Source organism: Lissotriton helveticus, chromosome 5_1 (genome assembly GCF_964261635.1).
Source record: "Lissotriton helveticus chromosome 5_1, aLisHel1.1, whole genome shotgun sequence".
NCBI classification, from domain to species: Eukaryota; Metazoa; Chordata; class Amphibia; order Caudata; family Salamandridae; genus Lissotriton; species Lissotriton helveticus.
The window spans coordinates 523,122,159-523,139,675 of record NC_136065.1 but is presented as its reverse complement, the minus strand read 5'-3'; the positions used below and the strand labels follow the sequence as shown (position 1 = coordinate 523,139,675).

Here is a 17,517-nt window from a genome sequence, read left to right as displayed (position 1 = left end):
CAGAGCCACGCACACACAGACAGAGCCACGCACACACAGACAGAGCCACGCACACACACACAGACAGAGCCACGCACACACACAAAGACAGAGCCACGCACACACACACACACACACACAGACAGAGCCACGTACACACACAGACAGAGCCACGCACACACAGACACAGACAGAGCCACGCACACACACACAGACAGAGTTACGCACACACACACACACAGACAGAGCCACGCACACACAGACAGAGCCACGCACACACAGACAGAGCCACGCACACACACACAGACAGAGCCACGCACACACACACAGACAGAGCCGTGCACACACACACACAGACAGAGCCGTGCACACACACACAGACAGAGCTGCGCATACACACAAAGACAGAGCCACGCACACACACACAGACAGAGCCACGCACAAACACACAGACAGAGCCACACACACACACACAGACAGAGCCACGCACACAGAGTGTAAATCTCCTACCACCTCTGCTCTTTTCAGCCATTTGGCCTCGCAACTGGAGGCCAAAGAATTTTCATTGTCAAATTATTACTTTTTTAGAAAATCGGCAATCCCCTAAAAAACAAGCATTTACAATCCAATGGTCTCGGCATTATTAAAGGTAGAGCTATTGGCATTGCTCATGACATTTTTTTTCATTCTTTTAAAAAAAAAATGGGATTGTCATTTACAATGGCAATAGGTGAGCATTAGAGAGTAGTAGAGAGTATTCGCGGACACAGAGCCACACACGCACACACACTGAGCCGCGCACACACACACAGACAGAGCCGCGAACACACACACAGACAGAGCCGCGCACACACACACAGACAGAGCCGCGCACACACACACACACAGACAGCCGCGCACACACACACAGACAGAGCCACGCACACACAGACAGAGCCACGCACACACAGACAGAGCCACGCACACACACACAGACAGAGCCATGCACACACACAAAGACAGAGCCACGCACACAGACAGACAGAGCCACGCACACACAGACAGAGCCACGCACACACAGACAGAGCCACGCACACACACACAGACAGAGCCACGCACACACACACAGACAGAGCCGTGCACACACACACACAGACAGAGCCGTGCACACACACACAGACAGAGCTGCGCATACACACAAAGACAGAGCCACGCACACACACACAGACAGAGCCACGCACAAACACACAGACAGAGCCACACACACACAGACAGAGCCACGCATTCACACACACACAGACAGAGCCACGCACACACACAGACAGAGCCACGCACACACAGAACCAGACAGAGCCACGCACACACACACAGACAGAGCCACGCACACAGAGTGTAAATCTCCTACCACCTCTGCTCTTTTCAGCCATTTGGCCTCGCAACTGGAGGCCAAAGAATTTTCATTGTCAAATTATTACTTTTTTAGAAAATCGGCAATCCCCTAAAAAACAAGCATTTACAATCCAATGGTCTCGGCATTATTAAAGGTAGAGCTATTGGCATTGCTCATGACATTTTTTTTCATTCTTTTAAAAAAAAAATGGGATTGTCATTTACAATGGCAATAGGTGAGCATTAGAGAGTAGTAGAGAGTATTCGCGGACACAGGGCCACACACGCACACACACTGAGCCGCGCACACACACACAGACAGAGCCGCGAACACACACACAGACAGAGCCGCGCACACACTGGGGCACTGGGAAGCGCTGTGGAAGTGAAGCGCGGGCCCACTGAAGTCACCGCCGCAGGGCCGGACTGGGAGCCTTAATTAAATCAACCCCGTGGCGCTGGTCGTGGTGTCCGCACTTCACTGGAGCCCGCATTTAAACGTAGCGGGATACTGGCACCGTAATCACCGCCGTGGCCGGGAGCCCCGGGCGCGCCATCTCCAGCGTCCGAGAAGCCGCGCAGGGATTGGTGCGACGTTAGCCCCAGGCCGTGCTGGGATTGGCTGCAATCGCCAGGAGTCCCCGTCGCGCCATCAGCCTGCCGCTTCCTCATTGGATGTGCCTCGAGGGATTCCCCTCACGTCACTGGAGGTCCGCGCTAGGATTGGTAGCTGCCTCAAGGGTTCCCCAGCTTCGGCCGGGACAGGGAAGGTCACACCGAAGGTGGGAGAGGAACCGAACTGCTGCCAGCCCCCGTCTGGCTCCCAGGTAAAGCCCGGGTGTGTGCAGAGCCTCCCGCGCCTATTGTCGTCTTGGGCGGGAGGCCTCCTGGGAAACTGTTCCACTGGGGGAGCAGGCTGCGGGGAGCTGTCTTCAGGGCAGCGGGCCGACCAGACTGTTGCACCTGCATTGGGGGCATTTCAGGGATATCGCATTTCCCTTCCCTCACACGCGGCAGTACTGTGGGGGAGGCTCGTTGGGAAGGATTGCGCAAGTGCCCCCCTGAGCTGAACGGAGGCCCCCGAGGACCGGACTTGGGTTGCCGCATTACTTGTGATTTGCCAAACCACTCAAGCAGCCTTCAAGGGGACGGCTGGATGCACATGTAAAGTCTTGGTATTGCCCCAGCCTTGCCGTCATAACCCCTGTGAACAGACTTGGTGTACCTGCAAGGCTAGCTTACATAGACACAGGCAACAGAGAGAACCCCGGATTTGTGTGTGACTTTTCCTTTCTTATTGAACTCACCTGGAAACTGGGTCCATTTTTTTAATATTGATCTTGCCTGGCAACTAGATTCATTTATACCATTGATTTGGGCTGGAAGCTAGAATTGGCTAATTATTGATCTTGCCTGCAACTGCATTTACCTGATGATTGATCTCTCATAATTCTTAGATAAAGATATTTATATTTTTATATACAAACTGGTGTGGTGTCCCTTTTTGTGAGTGTTTTCACTGTGTCATCGCCGTTGCGTGTTGCACAAATACTTTACACATTGCCTCTGAAGTTACGCCTTTGCTGCTCTGCGCCAAGCTACCAGGTCGGAAGCGGTGGTCCCTACTTGGACTAGGGTACATACCCCTGCCAACTAGAGACCCCGGTTCTAACAAGATGCGACTGCCCTATGGGCCAATGGCAGCTTGAACGGCGGGCAGAAACGACCCACAGTACAAGCTGCTATTGAAAGATTGATGTTTTTAAACATCCCTGTACCATGTGACAGGCACAGTGCGGTGCCTGCCACATATTGTAGGTCCCATAGGGAAGGGGGCCCTGCTAGGGGCCCCCAAAGCCACTTTCCGACTGACTTTCCATGTAGGAAAGGCCTCTATGGAAAGGCTGTCAGAAAGTGACATCATAACACCGACAGCGGAGCAGGGGGTGGCTCCACCATCATTATGGGATTGTTATATTTTCTGATGCTCCGATGGGCTCCTTGAGCCTGGCGGAACACTAGCGGACGGTCCTTCCGTCTGTTTCCTCTGCTCACCGCATCATAATGCCGGGGGAGCCGCCGGGGCAGATGTTGGGCAGACCGCACCTGATGGTCAGTCGGTTGCGGTCCGCCCAACATCGTAATTAGGCCCTATGTATTTAAACTCAGGCATGAAGCATTTTATTGCTTGCTGCCCTCTGGTTGTCAGCCATTGCACAAGAAAAATAGGCTGACTTTTAAGAAGGTATTTTCTTAGGACATCAGGGCATTTCCAATGCCAAAGAAAAGTGATCCGGACCGGCAGCACCACCAGAGTCCACTCCACCATCCTCTTTACAATCTGTACATTGAAATTATGATAATGAGTTACTATCCGATACAGTGGGTAGTCGTCCTGACCAGACCTAATAGATCAGCAAGATATATGGCAAGACTATCAAGTATAGGCCAGGGCACCTCTTCATTTTTTCCCGCCATTTGACATATCCACTTATTATGAAGTCATAGCTAGAGCTTCTGCACATCGTAAGCTCCAGCAGCTTGTAAGAGGTTAAGGCGAGGACTTGCTCATAGGGACATTGACTGTAGCAGAGCGTAGCACGCAAGTTTTACCTATGTTTAAGACCTCTGTAAAACGTTAAGTACAAAATACCTTTTTAAGGTGAGGGCTCTTAATACCACTGCTGGAGGCAATGTTTAAAGTTGCGCCACAGAATCCCATAGTCATTTGACGATGTGCTACCTGAATCCCTAGTTGTGCCCATGACATGTATAAAGGCAATAATTTAGAGTAAAGGATAAGGAGATCAAAAAAATAGACACTGCAAGCAAGCTCGTTGCAATAAGAGCAGGTGCACTGTGGCACCTCTTTCAAGATATGATCAACCATGATAGGAGATTGAAGACCTCATGCAACACTTCTAAGTCCAGGACGAAAAAGTTGTTGAAGAAGGCAAAACCATCTCCATTTCAAATACTAGATACTACAAGCACAACCACAAGACTTGAGAATACCAGTACCTTGCTCCATAGTGACGCCTAGCGGTTTGTTTCTGACTTTCATCTACAAATATATAATTTTGTGGCAGCAAACCATTGAGTGTTTTTCTCGCTTATGTGAGAAATACCCCAAATGTAATTCGTTAGATTGTGATTCCTTTGGGCCGCATGCAATGGAAAAAGAAGTTTTTAACCGAGAAATTATATATGTTGCAGACTTTGCATGACCCGCCCAAATATCTTCTTAGTCTGTAAAAGCAGATGACAAGCTGATTTTAGTTGGTCAATCAATTAAATATTCTCTATTGGCGTATTCAGTATATGGCGTTACATGAGGTACTGCAATTAAAAACGTTCCTTTAAAGAAGCAGAGTAACCTCTTGTACCGGAAACATGCATATTTTAATTGTATTTACAGGTTTGAACCACAGTAGTTTCGAAAAATTTGAAATTACCCGATTACTTTAGGACTCCTTTGTGTCTAAGAACCATACTTTAAAACGTCTGGTTTTTTATTGTAAATGAGTAGGTTAGAGTTATTTAGGATTTACTGTTATCATAAACTAATTTCCATATTTAAAAAAGGGATTGATGTGATTTTCTGGTGTTTCTTTTTTTCTGTGCATTAACATGTTAAAATGAAATAAATATGTATTTTCCGTCCAGTTCGAATAATTCTAATTGAGTGGGTAATAAGCGTATTATTGACTCGCGGTTGAAAATAATTTTATACGGTATCTGCTTGCCACGCCAAAATCATTATCCATTTTTTTTAGTCATAGAGAACTGGGGTTTTCTTATGTTGAGGACACGATTAAAGCCAGCCCCCTTCTCTTGTGGCATAAAATTTGGACTACCCCGGAAACACTATTGAACAGGGAAATTGTTTTGGACTGCCTAAAGCTAGAGGGGGTGCGAAATATTAAATGGTTGCACCATGTGAGAAACATGGCTATAAACATTGGCCACGAAGAATATTTTAAAGACCCGTTGTGCCTGGAAACCATCTCTAAGCGCATCCTGAAAAAGATCATAATGGAATATCTGGCCAACAAAAGGTGGTTGAGTGAGAAAGGAAAAAACACTAACAAATCAAATGGCGCACTCACTCAACAGGAAGGAATGAAACTCTACCTAACTATGGAGAGCAGTCCTTATTCCAGAATGTTACTGACCAGGTTTCGAGCTGATACATTTTTCCATTTAATAGCATTCCCTAATTGTAACGACTGGGCCAAACAGCTGGAAAAGTGTCCCTGTGATGGGTCTTCGAATCAATCAAATATTCACTCTATCCTCTTTTGTCATTTTTGTTTGGCCCCTAGGAAACAGTTTCTAAAAACCTATATTTATTAAATGGGGTATCAGAGGAAGTCGCGATGCGTACTGCAAATTGAAGTTATTAGAGACTGTGTTTGAGATAAAGGCAGTGGCATCCTATTTGAAGACTATCATAGCTCTCAGAAAGTTCATGTAATGTCTAATGAATTCTTGCACTCATGTTTTTATTTTTAAATGAAATTGAGCTAGGACATATCTCCCATTTTAACTACTGTAATAATGAAATCTTTCTTTATTTGTTTTTAAAGGTTTTATCTACTGTTTTTAAAAAATGTTATAATTGGAATGCAATTCTGTGCTTTTATGATTTTGTATGCAAAATCGAATAAAGCTATTTTGAACTGACTCACGCAGTATTTATAAGGTTTGGCTGGCAAGGTTTTTGTCCTGAGGTAAAACAGTTCTGCATTAAGCCTACCATTTGATGAGGAAGTCCTCTTTGGCCTACAGCTAGTTGAAGATCTGGTCAAATGTAATCCATGCACCTAAGGTTGTGAGTGTCCTGCTGCATCAACAGCCCAAACACGACCAGTGCGAAAAGCAGAACCTAGCAACACCAGTGTAGCGTATAGCTACAGGAATTCACACTCATTCCTTCAGCCACAATCCAATGAGAAGCTGGAGATTGGTTTTGTAGCATGAAGTTCTTTTTTTTTTTTTTCCCGTAATTTTTTATTGAAAAAAAAGATATATATTTACATGGAGCATTAAACCCACGCAATGCCCAAAGAGATAACATTCTAGATAAAAAGAGCAAACAGTATGCTTTTGTAAAAACAAATACAGGGTAATCCAAACAATAATAAAGCTTAGGAGAATACTACAATGAGTCCACCATTTCAATGAGAGCAGCCCTTTTAAGAAGGATAATTATCAGGACACTTAACAGAATATGTCCAAGGATCCTATTGTGGTAGTAGTCAAGGCAGGTCCAAAGGCGACCAAATCTGAGGTACTCATTCTGCAAAAGATTGTCCTACCTTTTTCCTCCTCTTTATCAAAAAGTTGTGGGGGTGGATATTGAGCTGGCACCTGTCAAGAAACTGCAACAAATACACTTTAGTCATGCTATTCGTCCAACTTTCGTATTCCCCAAAAAACCAGTAAAGGCCTGACTCAGAGTTTGGCGGACCTGGTTCTCCTTTGCAGTTGTGATTAAATACCCTGTCAGCCAAACCCCTGGTCCACCCACTCATTTAGAGTTCGTTTATTTGGTTTTTCTTAGTGAACAAAAAAAGCTTCAGTATAAACTACATATATAACCTCCCCATCATAATTTGCATGTAACACATTAATGATCGATTCTGTATTGTGGCTGAAAGAAACGTCCAGTGTACAGGACCCCAGAGGGTGCAAGAGTTTGAAAGAAAGATATCGGTAGGCGTGGTAATTTCCACATTAGTGGCAGGCATGTCTTGAAAAAGCATTTGCAATGCGATAGGTCTCGCATTTACGAGAGTTTGAGCTATTGGCATTGTAAATTGCAATGCCTTTCATTTATGTGTTGATTTTAAAACAGATAAATGAAAGGCAGCCATTTACAATGCCAATAGCTTAAACTCTTGCAAATGTGAGACCTATTGCATTGCAAATGCGGTAGTGCTATAAAAAATAAAAATAAAGCATTAGGAGAGAGTGTGTCCTGTCTGCAACATCAGGCAGGACAAAGCTATTTGAGAAAATAGTCCTTGGAGGCTGTAGTAAAATCCTACAGAGTAACAACACACTTAGTAGTGGGTGTCACCATGGGAAGTTACAAAATGAGATACGGCGGTACTAAGGAGGGACTACTAATCCTATTGGCCAATAAACAGCCACAGTTTACAGTGAATAATGAAATAAGCCAATGATATGCCGACAGTGGGTGGAGCTTTAAGTCCCTACCTGAATACAGCATGCCTCACAGAGCAGCGCATGCGCTACCCAGGCTCGCCCCAAACACTGTCTAGTAGATGCTGGGATGTATAAAGAGGAAGGGAGTCAGAGGGGTAGGATTTGGTCACATCAACAATAGTAGTTATAAATATAGTGGAAGCAGTCAAGAACTGTTAAACTGTCTAATATCTTGCATTAAACAATCAGTTCTTGGAGTTTACTATTCACATCAGCGTTTATGAATATTTATAAATATTCCAGGAAGCGCAATTGATATGTTACCAAGCTTTATCACCAGCTCACCATCCTTGGACTTTTAATTAAATTCAGTGGCAACCCTCCTCCCCCTTGACAAACCAAATTAATTTAAGCAGCTTTAGTGAACTGACAAAATGGGCTGAAGGGCCAACTGGAGCTCTGGAACATCTTGGTACCTTGAAGCGGCAGCACAGTTTACCTCATATGGAGGTTGTGCTCATATTAAGAGTTTGCTTCAGTTGTTTCACTTTTAAAGGAGAGAACCTAAAAGATTTACAAGCAATGCTAATTTTAATCCAGTTTTTTTTAAAATAAATGTATATGCGAATAAATTGAAAACAATTCAGTCATTATTTTTCTTAGATTGGAGTGTTATTTCTTTCTATTAAAACAAAAGTGTTCCAGGTAATCACTGAAGTTACCAGTGATGGAGAAGTGGGGTTCCAGGTAAGTAGTTTTTCTGCTCCAAGCATAGTCTCCTTCTTGAGAGAATTGAGTACCTTCACAGAGGGATGACTGTTTGGGTACATTGTTTTCCAATTGCATCTTCATGCCAACATAATAACCTCTCTCCTCTTCTAGGCCAACACCAACATCAGTGACTTTGAATTCCTCTTCTTTGACTTGGTCATCGCCACTACGGTGGCAGTGTTGATGGGCCGCACTGGGCCGGCAAGGGAGTTGGGCATTGAGCGCCCCCCTGGGACTCTGATCAGCATCATGGTGTTGGGCAGCCTCCTGCTGCAAACTCTGCTGCTTATCCTCGTGCAAATTATAACCTATTACATCACAACCACACAGAGCTGGTAAGCGGGTACTTGATGCATTTGCACGCTCTTTTGCATCTTTGACTAGAAAACAAACTATCTGCTAGGCTGAAATGGCTGTGTCAGTAGCAGCTGCACTGTGCAGCAAGAAAAACCTGCCTTTGTTACTAGAAGGTATTCTCTGTGGCAGGCAAATGTTTGTCTCTTTTGCTCACTCTCTCTGCCCTCTTGCTGTTTTTCTCACTAAGTGCTGTACTTTTTGGCAGACCGAGCCCTACGCCACTATCTTTGGACATTCTGCAGTAAGATACTTTTTCATCCCCATCACTTGTAGCACTCTCCACAAAAGTCAAAACCATATCCCTCTTTCAATAGAGGGTACACACTGTTAGGACAGATTTGTCTGACCATTGAAGTAAAGTCCACAGATGACAGATCCTTCGCTCACCATCACTAGTTTGCCTGCTCTGTGGAAGACGGCTCTCTATGTGCCTAGCGGATGAACTCTGACCTAAGGATCATCACTGGGTGCGTTGTGCTACAGACAGAGGTTTCTTTCTCTATAATTAGTGAGTACACTGTGTCTATCACATTATTTCCTCTCACACTTCTGTTCACACTCTGTGAAAGGCACTGCCTTTTCTGTCTCCCTGTCTCTCTTTCTAGCAGAACCTTCAAAATATTTCAGTGACATTTGCATTTAAGCCTTGTAATGTGCTTTAGACACAATTCGAACAAAAAGCTGTACAATTCTTAGGGTACAGTTTGTATTACTGAGTAGTACAGCCTAGCCATCCCTGGTTGCAATACATCAAACAGGAAACGCCTGATTTGGGGAGACGTGAACATGTTTCTTCCCCTCTAAAGCTAACCAGGAATAGACGGCATAGAAAGGAATGTGGCTCATCCAAAACCTCTGTCAGGGAGCATGTTAACCTGCAAACCACCCCCAACAAGGAACCTTACCTGTCTTGGATGGATACCACCTGGAGCAGAGTCTTGTTATCTAGATTTAGGTTTGTTATTGTGAGGTTGCATCTAAGCTTCCAGCTGAACCAATTTGATCTCACCAGTTTGTTAATCTGCCCCTTTGAGGAGTCCTCTCCCCAAATTCAAGTTCAAGTTCAGGGATTTGTATAGCGCACTACTCACCCAGAGGGTCTCAAGGCGCTTGGGGAGGGGGGTTCATTCTATGTCGAATAGCCAGGTCTTGAGTTCTTTTCTGAAGGAGATGTGGTTTTGAGTAAGGCGGAGGTGAGTGGGGAGTGAGTTCCAGGTCTTGGCCGCCAGGAAGGAGAAGGATCTGCCACCCATGGTGGATTTTCGGATGCGCGGGACTGCGGCGAGGGCTTGATTGGACGATCTTAGTTGGCGGGTGGGTGTGTAGAAGGACAGTCGAGTGTTGAGGCATTCGGGTCCTAGTTTGTAGAGGGCCTTGTGTGCGTGGGTGAGAAGACGGAACGTAATTCTCTTGTTGACGGGAAGCCAGTGGAGGTCTTTTAGGTGTCCGGTGATGTGATCTTGGCGGGGGATGTCCAATATGAGTCTCGCTGATGCGTTTTGGATGCGTTGGAGTTTTTTCTGTAATTTTGCTGTGATTCCGGCTTATAGTGTGTTACCATAATCCAGTCGACTCGTGACCAGTGCGTGGGTGACAGTCTTTCCTGTCTCGAGGGGGATCCAGCGGAAGATCTTCTTGAGAATACGAAGTACGTTGAAGCAGGAGGATGAGACTGCGTTGACTTGTCTGGACATCGAGAGAGAGGAGTCAAGGATGAAGCCAAGGTTACGTGCGTGGTCTGTGGGTATGGGTGATGTGCCTAGAGCGGAAGGCCACCAAGAGTCGTCCCAGGCAGAGGGGGAAGATCCTAGGATGAGCACCTCCGTTTTGTCTGAGTTTTAGGCGGCTATGTTGCATCCATTCGGCTACTTCTTTCATGCCTTCGTGAAGATTGGTTTTGGCGGTGTTAGGGTCTTTGGTGAGGGAAAGGATTAACTGGGTGTCGTCGGCGTAAGAGATAATGTTAAGGTTGTGTTGGCGCGCGATGGATGCGAGTGGGCTCATGTAAACGTTGAAGAGGGTGGGGCTGAGTGATGATCCTTGTGGTACGCCACAGATGACTTCAGTTGCCTCTGATATGAATGGGGGAAGTCGGACTCTTTGAGTTCTCCCGGCGAGGAATGAGATGATCCATCCCAAGGCTTTTCCTTGTATGCCGATGTTGCTGAGGCGTTGTATAAGGGTGCTGTGGCAGACTGTGTCGAAAGCGGCGGAGAGGTCGAGTAGAATGAGGGCCGCTGTTTCTCCGTTGTCCAGTAGTATTCGGATGTCGTCTGTCGCTGCAATGAGGGCGGTTTCGGTGCTGTGTTTGGCTCGAAATCCGGACTGAGAGGGATCGAGGGAGTTGTTGGATTCAAGGAAGGCGGCGAGCTGGCTGTTGACGGCTTTCTCAATGACTTTGGCGGGGAAAGGGAGGAGGGATATGGGTCGATAATTTTTAAGTTCAGAGGGTCTGCTGTGGGTTTCTTCAAGAGGGCGCTCAGTTCGGCGTGTTTCCAGCTTTCTGGGAAGGTGGCAGAGTTGAATGAGCAGTTGATGACATCACGGAGATGGGGTGCGATGATGGAGTCAGCTTTGTTGAAGATGTGGTGGGGGCAGGGGTCGGTTGGCGAGCCAGAGTGGATTGAGTTCATTAGGCGGATGGTGTCTTCAGTGGTGATTGGGTTCCAGGCGCTGAGGTTGTTAGTTGGCGGTGTAGGATCTGAGGGGGGTGGGGAGGGTTGTTCGCAGGGAGTGTTCTCGAAGCTGTTGTGAATGTCGGCAATTTTGTTGTAGAAGAAGGAGGATAACGCATCGCAGAGGTCTTGGGAGGAGTGATGTCGTTAGATGCTGCGGTGGGGTTGCTGAATTCTTTGACGATGTTGAAAAGTTCCTTGCTGTTGTGGGCGTTGTTGTCGAGACGATCCTTGAATGCTGATTTCTTGGTGGATCGAATTAGTTAGTGGTGTTTGCGGGTGGCTGCCTTGAGGGTGGCCATGTTGTCGGTGGTTGGGTTTTTTCTCCATGTTTTCTCTAGGGTGCGGCATAGCTTCTTGGATTTTTTAAGGTCATCATTGAACCAGGGATTCTTTTTGCTGCCTGATTTGATCTGGTGCTTTTTCAGGGGTGCTAATTCGTCAGCGCTGTGGGTGATCCATTGCTTGAGTTTGGTGGCCGCTTGGTTTGGGTCCAATGAGAGGGTGGGAGGGTTTTGGTTGAGTGATGTGAGGAGTTGGTCGGGGGTGACTCTGTTCCAGTTTCTCCGAGGAATAGGTTGTGGGGGGTTGTGGGTCAAGGTGGTTTTGTAGCTGAAGTGAACACAGCTGTGGTCCGTCCAATGGAGAGCTGTGGTGCGATCGTAGGAAATGTGCTTGCTGGAGGTGAAGATAGGGTCGAGCGTGTGTCCGGCTGCATGGGTGGGGGTGATTGGCCAGGTTGTCCAGAAGGGAGGTGGTGTTGCAGTCGTGTTTGTTTTCAAGGTGGAAGTTGAGGTCTCCTAATAGAATGTAGTTCTCGGAGGCGAGGGCATGTGGGCTGATGAAGTCAGTGATGTCTTTGCTGAATTGAGTACGGGTTCCTGGAGGCCTGTAGATGAGGGTGCCTCTAAGTGTGGTCCTAGGGTCGGTGTGGATCTGGAAGTGGAGATGTTCGGCGGTAGTAAGATTGTCGTCGGAGCTGGTCGTGATTTTGATGGTGTTCCTATGGATGATGGCGATGCCTCCTCCTGTTTGATTGGTGCGGTCTTTTCGGATGATCTTGTAAGTGTCCGGTATGGTATGGCTATGGCTATGGCGATGTCGGGTGCTGATGATGTGTTCATCCATGTTTCTGTGAGGAAGGCGATGTCCGGTGATGCAGTGTCGAGTAAGTCCCAGAGTTCAGTTGCGTGTCTGTGGACCGAGCGGGTGTTCAGTAGGATGCACTTCAGGTGGTTATAGTCGGAGCTGTGTTTGGAGGAAGTGGATTTGGTGTGGGTCCTGAAGCAGGTGAACTTGCATGTGTGGCAGGCGAATGGACCGTGGGTACGTCCTGGGGTGGCTTCGCAGCATTGTGGTGTGCGTCTGGGGTTGAGGGCGAGGAGAGTTGCGGCGTCATATGTGACTCTAGTGGGCTGGGTACGGCGGGGGCCAGGGAGTCTGGCGCTGGGCGCGGTCCAGGCGTGGACGGGCGTAGACGGGCTTACCTTTGGCGCACCTTCGGCGCACATGGGGCGCGTCCGCTGCGCGTGAACGCTGCGCGCAGAGGCATCTGTCATATGTGGATAGTGGGAGGGGAGGGGAGGGGCGAGGGAGGGTCAGCTGGGAGGCGGGGCGGGTTGTGGAGGACGGGCTCTGTGGCACAACAACAGGAAAAATGGCCGCGAGAAACGAAAGTGGAGATAGGCTGGGGCACACAGTAAATAATGGCTGGGACAGTCTGTCTTACGAGTGCGATTATGATCGTTAGTAAATACAGGCAATGCACATTAGATAACGCAACACAAATGGCGCTACAGCTGCAAATGCGCGATTTCGATCACAGTGTTACACCTCTAAAAGCGCTAAAAGTAATTATAAAGTTCTACAATGGTTGACGCGCTATAGCGTTAGGCAATATAGGAGCCAGCAAATGAAAATCGGCAAGGCAATTCCGAGCGTAACTACGATACCAGGTGATGGCTGTGGGCGAAGGGAGCGACCGCTTCTGAACTCGTCAGGACGGTCACAGCGCATGGGGAGTTGGAGCGGGCTATACAGTCCGTGGGAGGGAGGGTCAGCTGGGAGGCGGGGCGGGTTGTGGAGGACGGGCTCTGTGGCACAACAACAGGAAAATGTCCGCGAGAAACGAAAGTGGAGATAGGCTGGGGCATACAGTAAATAATGGCTGGGACAGTCTGTCTTGCGAGTGCGATTATGATCGTTAGTAAATACAGGCAATGCACATTAGATAACGCAACACAAATGGCGCTACAGCTGCAAATGCGCGATTTCGATCACAGTGTTACACCTCTAAAAGCGCTAAAAGTAATTATAAAGTTCTACAATGGTTGACGCGCTATAGCGTTAGGCAATATAGGAGCCAGCAAATGAAAATCGTCAAGGCAATTCCGAGCGTAACTACGATACCAGGTGATGGCTGTGGGCGAAGGGAGCGACCGCTTCTGAACTCCTCAGGACGGTCCCCAGAGCCTCCTCCATTTTATCTTTTTCTGTAAGTATTATAGGGCCTACTCTAAAAGGTTTTTAGTCCCACGTATTAGAGCTTGTTGTATTAGAAGAAGGACTGAGGCTCCAATTGTATTTGAAATCACTGAATTTCCCTGCACTTTGTTGCTGTGTTTGCTCATTTTTATAGCGTGCCCTCGCTAAGAGAAAACAAATGGTCTTTTAATAGTCTGAAGCTGTGTGTTGTTGGCATTGTCTTCATGGTTGTATCCCGGATTGTTTTATTATATATTTATTCTCCTGCAGGCTGTACAAGACCTGGGACCGTCTCCTTTTTAACGATGTTTTTAACGTGTGTACTGTGCTTTCATGGCTGTGTTTTACTGCCGTAATACAGTATTTTTCATACTTTGTGTAATGTGTCTGCAGTGCCATACAGTATACTTTGTGAAGCACTTGTAACTTGTTTTGGCACAGTTTGTCTGAAATGCATGCTAAGTGTTTAGATGCAGTCAGCTTGAAAGGCTTGCAAAGCGCGTAATGTGTATGAAGATCTTATCCAGTTGTTTGGCTGCAGTTTGTATGAATGACTTGTATGTGTTTGGTACAAGGTTTGTATCAATAGCATGTACAGTTTTGTGGGTACAGTTTTTACTCATAGTCTGTACTCACTGGTATCTCACAATCATCTCACTGTTTCTTTTTGGAGTCAGGTTTGTCCCTGTGAATGGTTCATCTACAGACCGCCTCCATCTGCCTAATTATGAGAACACTGCCATATTCTCCGTCTCTGGCTTCCAGTACCTGATCCTAGCTGTTGTCCTGTGTAAGGGACATCCTTTCCGGAAACCTCTTTACACTAATGGTAAGTACAAGTGCTGCTTTGAAAAGCTGGAACCAAACAGGTTTGTCCCTCACTGATTTAGTAGGCCAGGTATACTCAGATGTGAACTGGAATCAGTGCCTTTTAGTAAATGTGAGTGACTGATTGAGTAATACATCAGGATCTACATACCAGGTTAAAACTAGGGTCCAAACTATTTCTTACAAGTTAAAACCAAGATCCAATTTTGACTTTTGGTGTGTATTTGTATAAAGAACATATTGTATCCTACATTACACATATAGATGAGGATAGACCTTCATGACCTAGGTCTTCCAACAAGATGATTCAAAACGTAGGAGAGGTCTTGTAAATGAGGCTAACGAGTGTTTCCTCTGGCATTATGACTGTCTTCAATAATGATGAATTGCCTGGGGCTTAGGATGTCTCCTTGTCATACAGGGACACAACTCTACTCACTACTGGGCTCCTTTTTCCAAGGTGAATGCCATTTCAGTAGGCTAAATAGACTGCTTCCCTAGGATATATTTAAATGATTTACAGGTTCCAGGGTCATAAGAAATATGTAATCCCAAAAAGTAATGAATTATAAAAACAAAAAATAAATCCAAAAGTGCATATGTCCATCTACTTAAAGTGTACATTAGAAAACACCAGAAGAATACCATAATCAAAAAACAATTATTTATTGCCATTGTTCTTTCGTTCTATATTATTCAATTACAATGAGGGCTCCCGTTTTTATGGTATTTATTTTTTTTACCATTTCCGTCTGTATTTATACATATTTGTTTTTTTTCGGCCATCTTATTGGTATTTATCTATATTTAGTTTGTGCTTTAAGAATAAAGGGGTCATGAAATGGCATATTTCCACATTTATTTAACTTAAAAACTTGCATCCATACTTTGCTGCTGTCGCATTTTAGCAAATTTAGGAGCCAAATATAGTGAAACATTACACCACTGGTAAATATAACCATTGTAATACACATATATACTAATATATGCAGGTATTTAGGGACATTTCAACCTGTTTTTTTAAATTACTATGTGGTCTATCTGCTCAACTGATGTCCTGTAAATCACGAAAGACAGCATGGTGAGTCACCCATAAGAAGCACAATTTTCTGTATTTTTCTGCTTTTAAAAATAAATACATGCAGGAAACACATAGCTTTCTGTCTGTATTTATTTGTAGAAATCAGTAAAAACGGAAAACGGGGAGCCTTAATTACAATTAAGATGATTTGTAAAGTTTTAAGGTGGTGTTCATAATGCAGTATGCGATGCAGTGTGGGTTCTGTAAATTAATTTCAGGAGTATATAAAACACATTAAAATGATTAATTACAATAGTTTATTAAAAATAATTGTAATGAGCTCCCATATGTACAATCAAATGCGAATTTTACAAGGATCCATTTTTTCTTCAATATGTGATAGTCATTATTCAATTAGTCAATCTGTGGACTGAAAATGACAATTGTTGGACCCTCTCGCCTAGTTTTTGGGATGTTCATCAGAACAAAAACATAAGTTAAATGATCACCAAATGTCATATAGAAAAGAAGTTAACGAACTCAAAAACATTTCTGGTGAAAATAATAAGACATCATTATACAGAAGCATGATGCCTAAATTAAGGCAAGCAGCTGATGCAGATGATAACATGCGATGTAAATTAGGCTTTAACGAAATCAGGTGTCACTTCCCGTTATTTGATTTGAACAAAGAGTCCTCAACAAAAATGTGTTCTTTCAGATCTGAACATCACAGAAAGGGGGTGCAATGTAGATATACCAATATAAATGCCTAGAATGCACCAAACATGATTAGATTTCGAAAAACAGAAACTTCACAGTTAGAAACGGGCCACAGAAACCACAAGTTCGTCATCATTCGATGCGGTGCTTTTGATAGAAGTAAAAGAGATTTCATTAAAAACAAGAAGAGGAGAAATATAATGTAAAAATGTGTTAGGAGGCTCAATCAGTGTGATTATTATCACGTAATTTCGAAGTACAAACAAAACAAACACAAAGAGCGTTGTTCACAAAGATGGTTAAGGAATATTAATCTTACAGCGACAAAATACAAAGAAGCTTGTCACGAAAACAGATGTTATTGTATTTGCCAGGGGTGTCTAAACTACTGATGAGAGGACAAAAGAATCCAGTGCAATCAGCAAGCATCACGTTCGTTTTTTTTTGCACGTGATACACAAATCCACTTCTGGCTATACGAAAAACAAAACGAGCATACCAAAATCACTTTGTGCGTCATAAGTTCCAGAGAAAGCAAGATTCCTTTACAAGTGTGAGTTACAATTGAGACTATATCGTCTGAGAAACTGACCTACTCACATTGCCTTTCACACTCAACCTTCCTCTCCCTCATTCCCCTGGTACCTCTCTCATCTACTACCGGATAAACAAACCGATAAGGGGTTGGTTTTTAATCTACTTCTGGAAATCTTGCTACTTCTTGGAATCACATCTGTGTAGAGCTCATAGGAGCCTCGCCTTTAGTACTCTCATCTACACTGGCCTCCCCAAGAAACTCACTACAAGGTTGCAAAGACAAAAGACCCAGGTAGCCAGAAGGTGCTTTAACCTCTGTAAACTCGACCATATAAAACCAGCCTTGACCACTGTCCACTAATTTCCAGTTGAAGCTAGGATCATATTTAGGGTTTCCTCCTCACTGTCCATAAAGCCTACAAGTAACAGAAACTGGTACCTCACTATCCCTTTACTCATCATCCACCCATTACAGCCATCTATGGTCATTGAAGAGAGTAGAAATTGGCCATTGTTCTTTGTAAGTTCTCATCTCTACAGTGAACCCTACAACAAGAAATTCAGAAAATTGAATTGTTGAGAACATGGAATTTTGGCACT

At 45.1% G+C, this 17,517-nt stretch overlaps 1 protein-coding gene across 5 annotated transcripts in view; it reads left to right on the top strand.

Moving 5' to 3' along the window:
• ATP13A2 (ATPase cation transporting 13A2) overlaps positions 1-17,517 on the top strand; it is an 861,654-nt gene that overhangs the window by 812,433 nt on the left and 31,704 nt on the right. For all 5 annotated transcript variants that reach the window (XM_078642867.1, XM_078642866.1, XM_078642870.1 and 2 more), the window contains 2 exons: positions 8,404-8,627; positions 14,486-14,637. In XM_078642867.1, the coding sequence (XP_078498993.1) occupies positions 8,404-8,627; positions 14,486-14,637 (376 nt within the window). The remainder of the gene's footprint in view (positions 1-8,403; positions 8,628-14,485; positions 14,638-17,517) is intronic.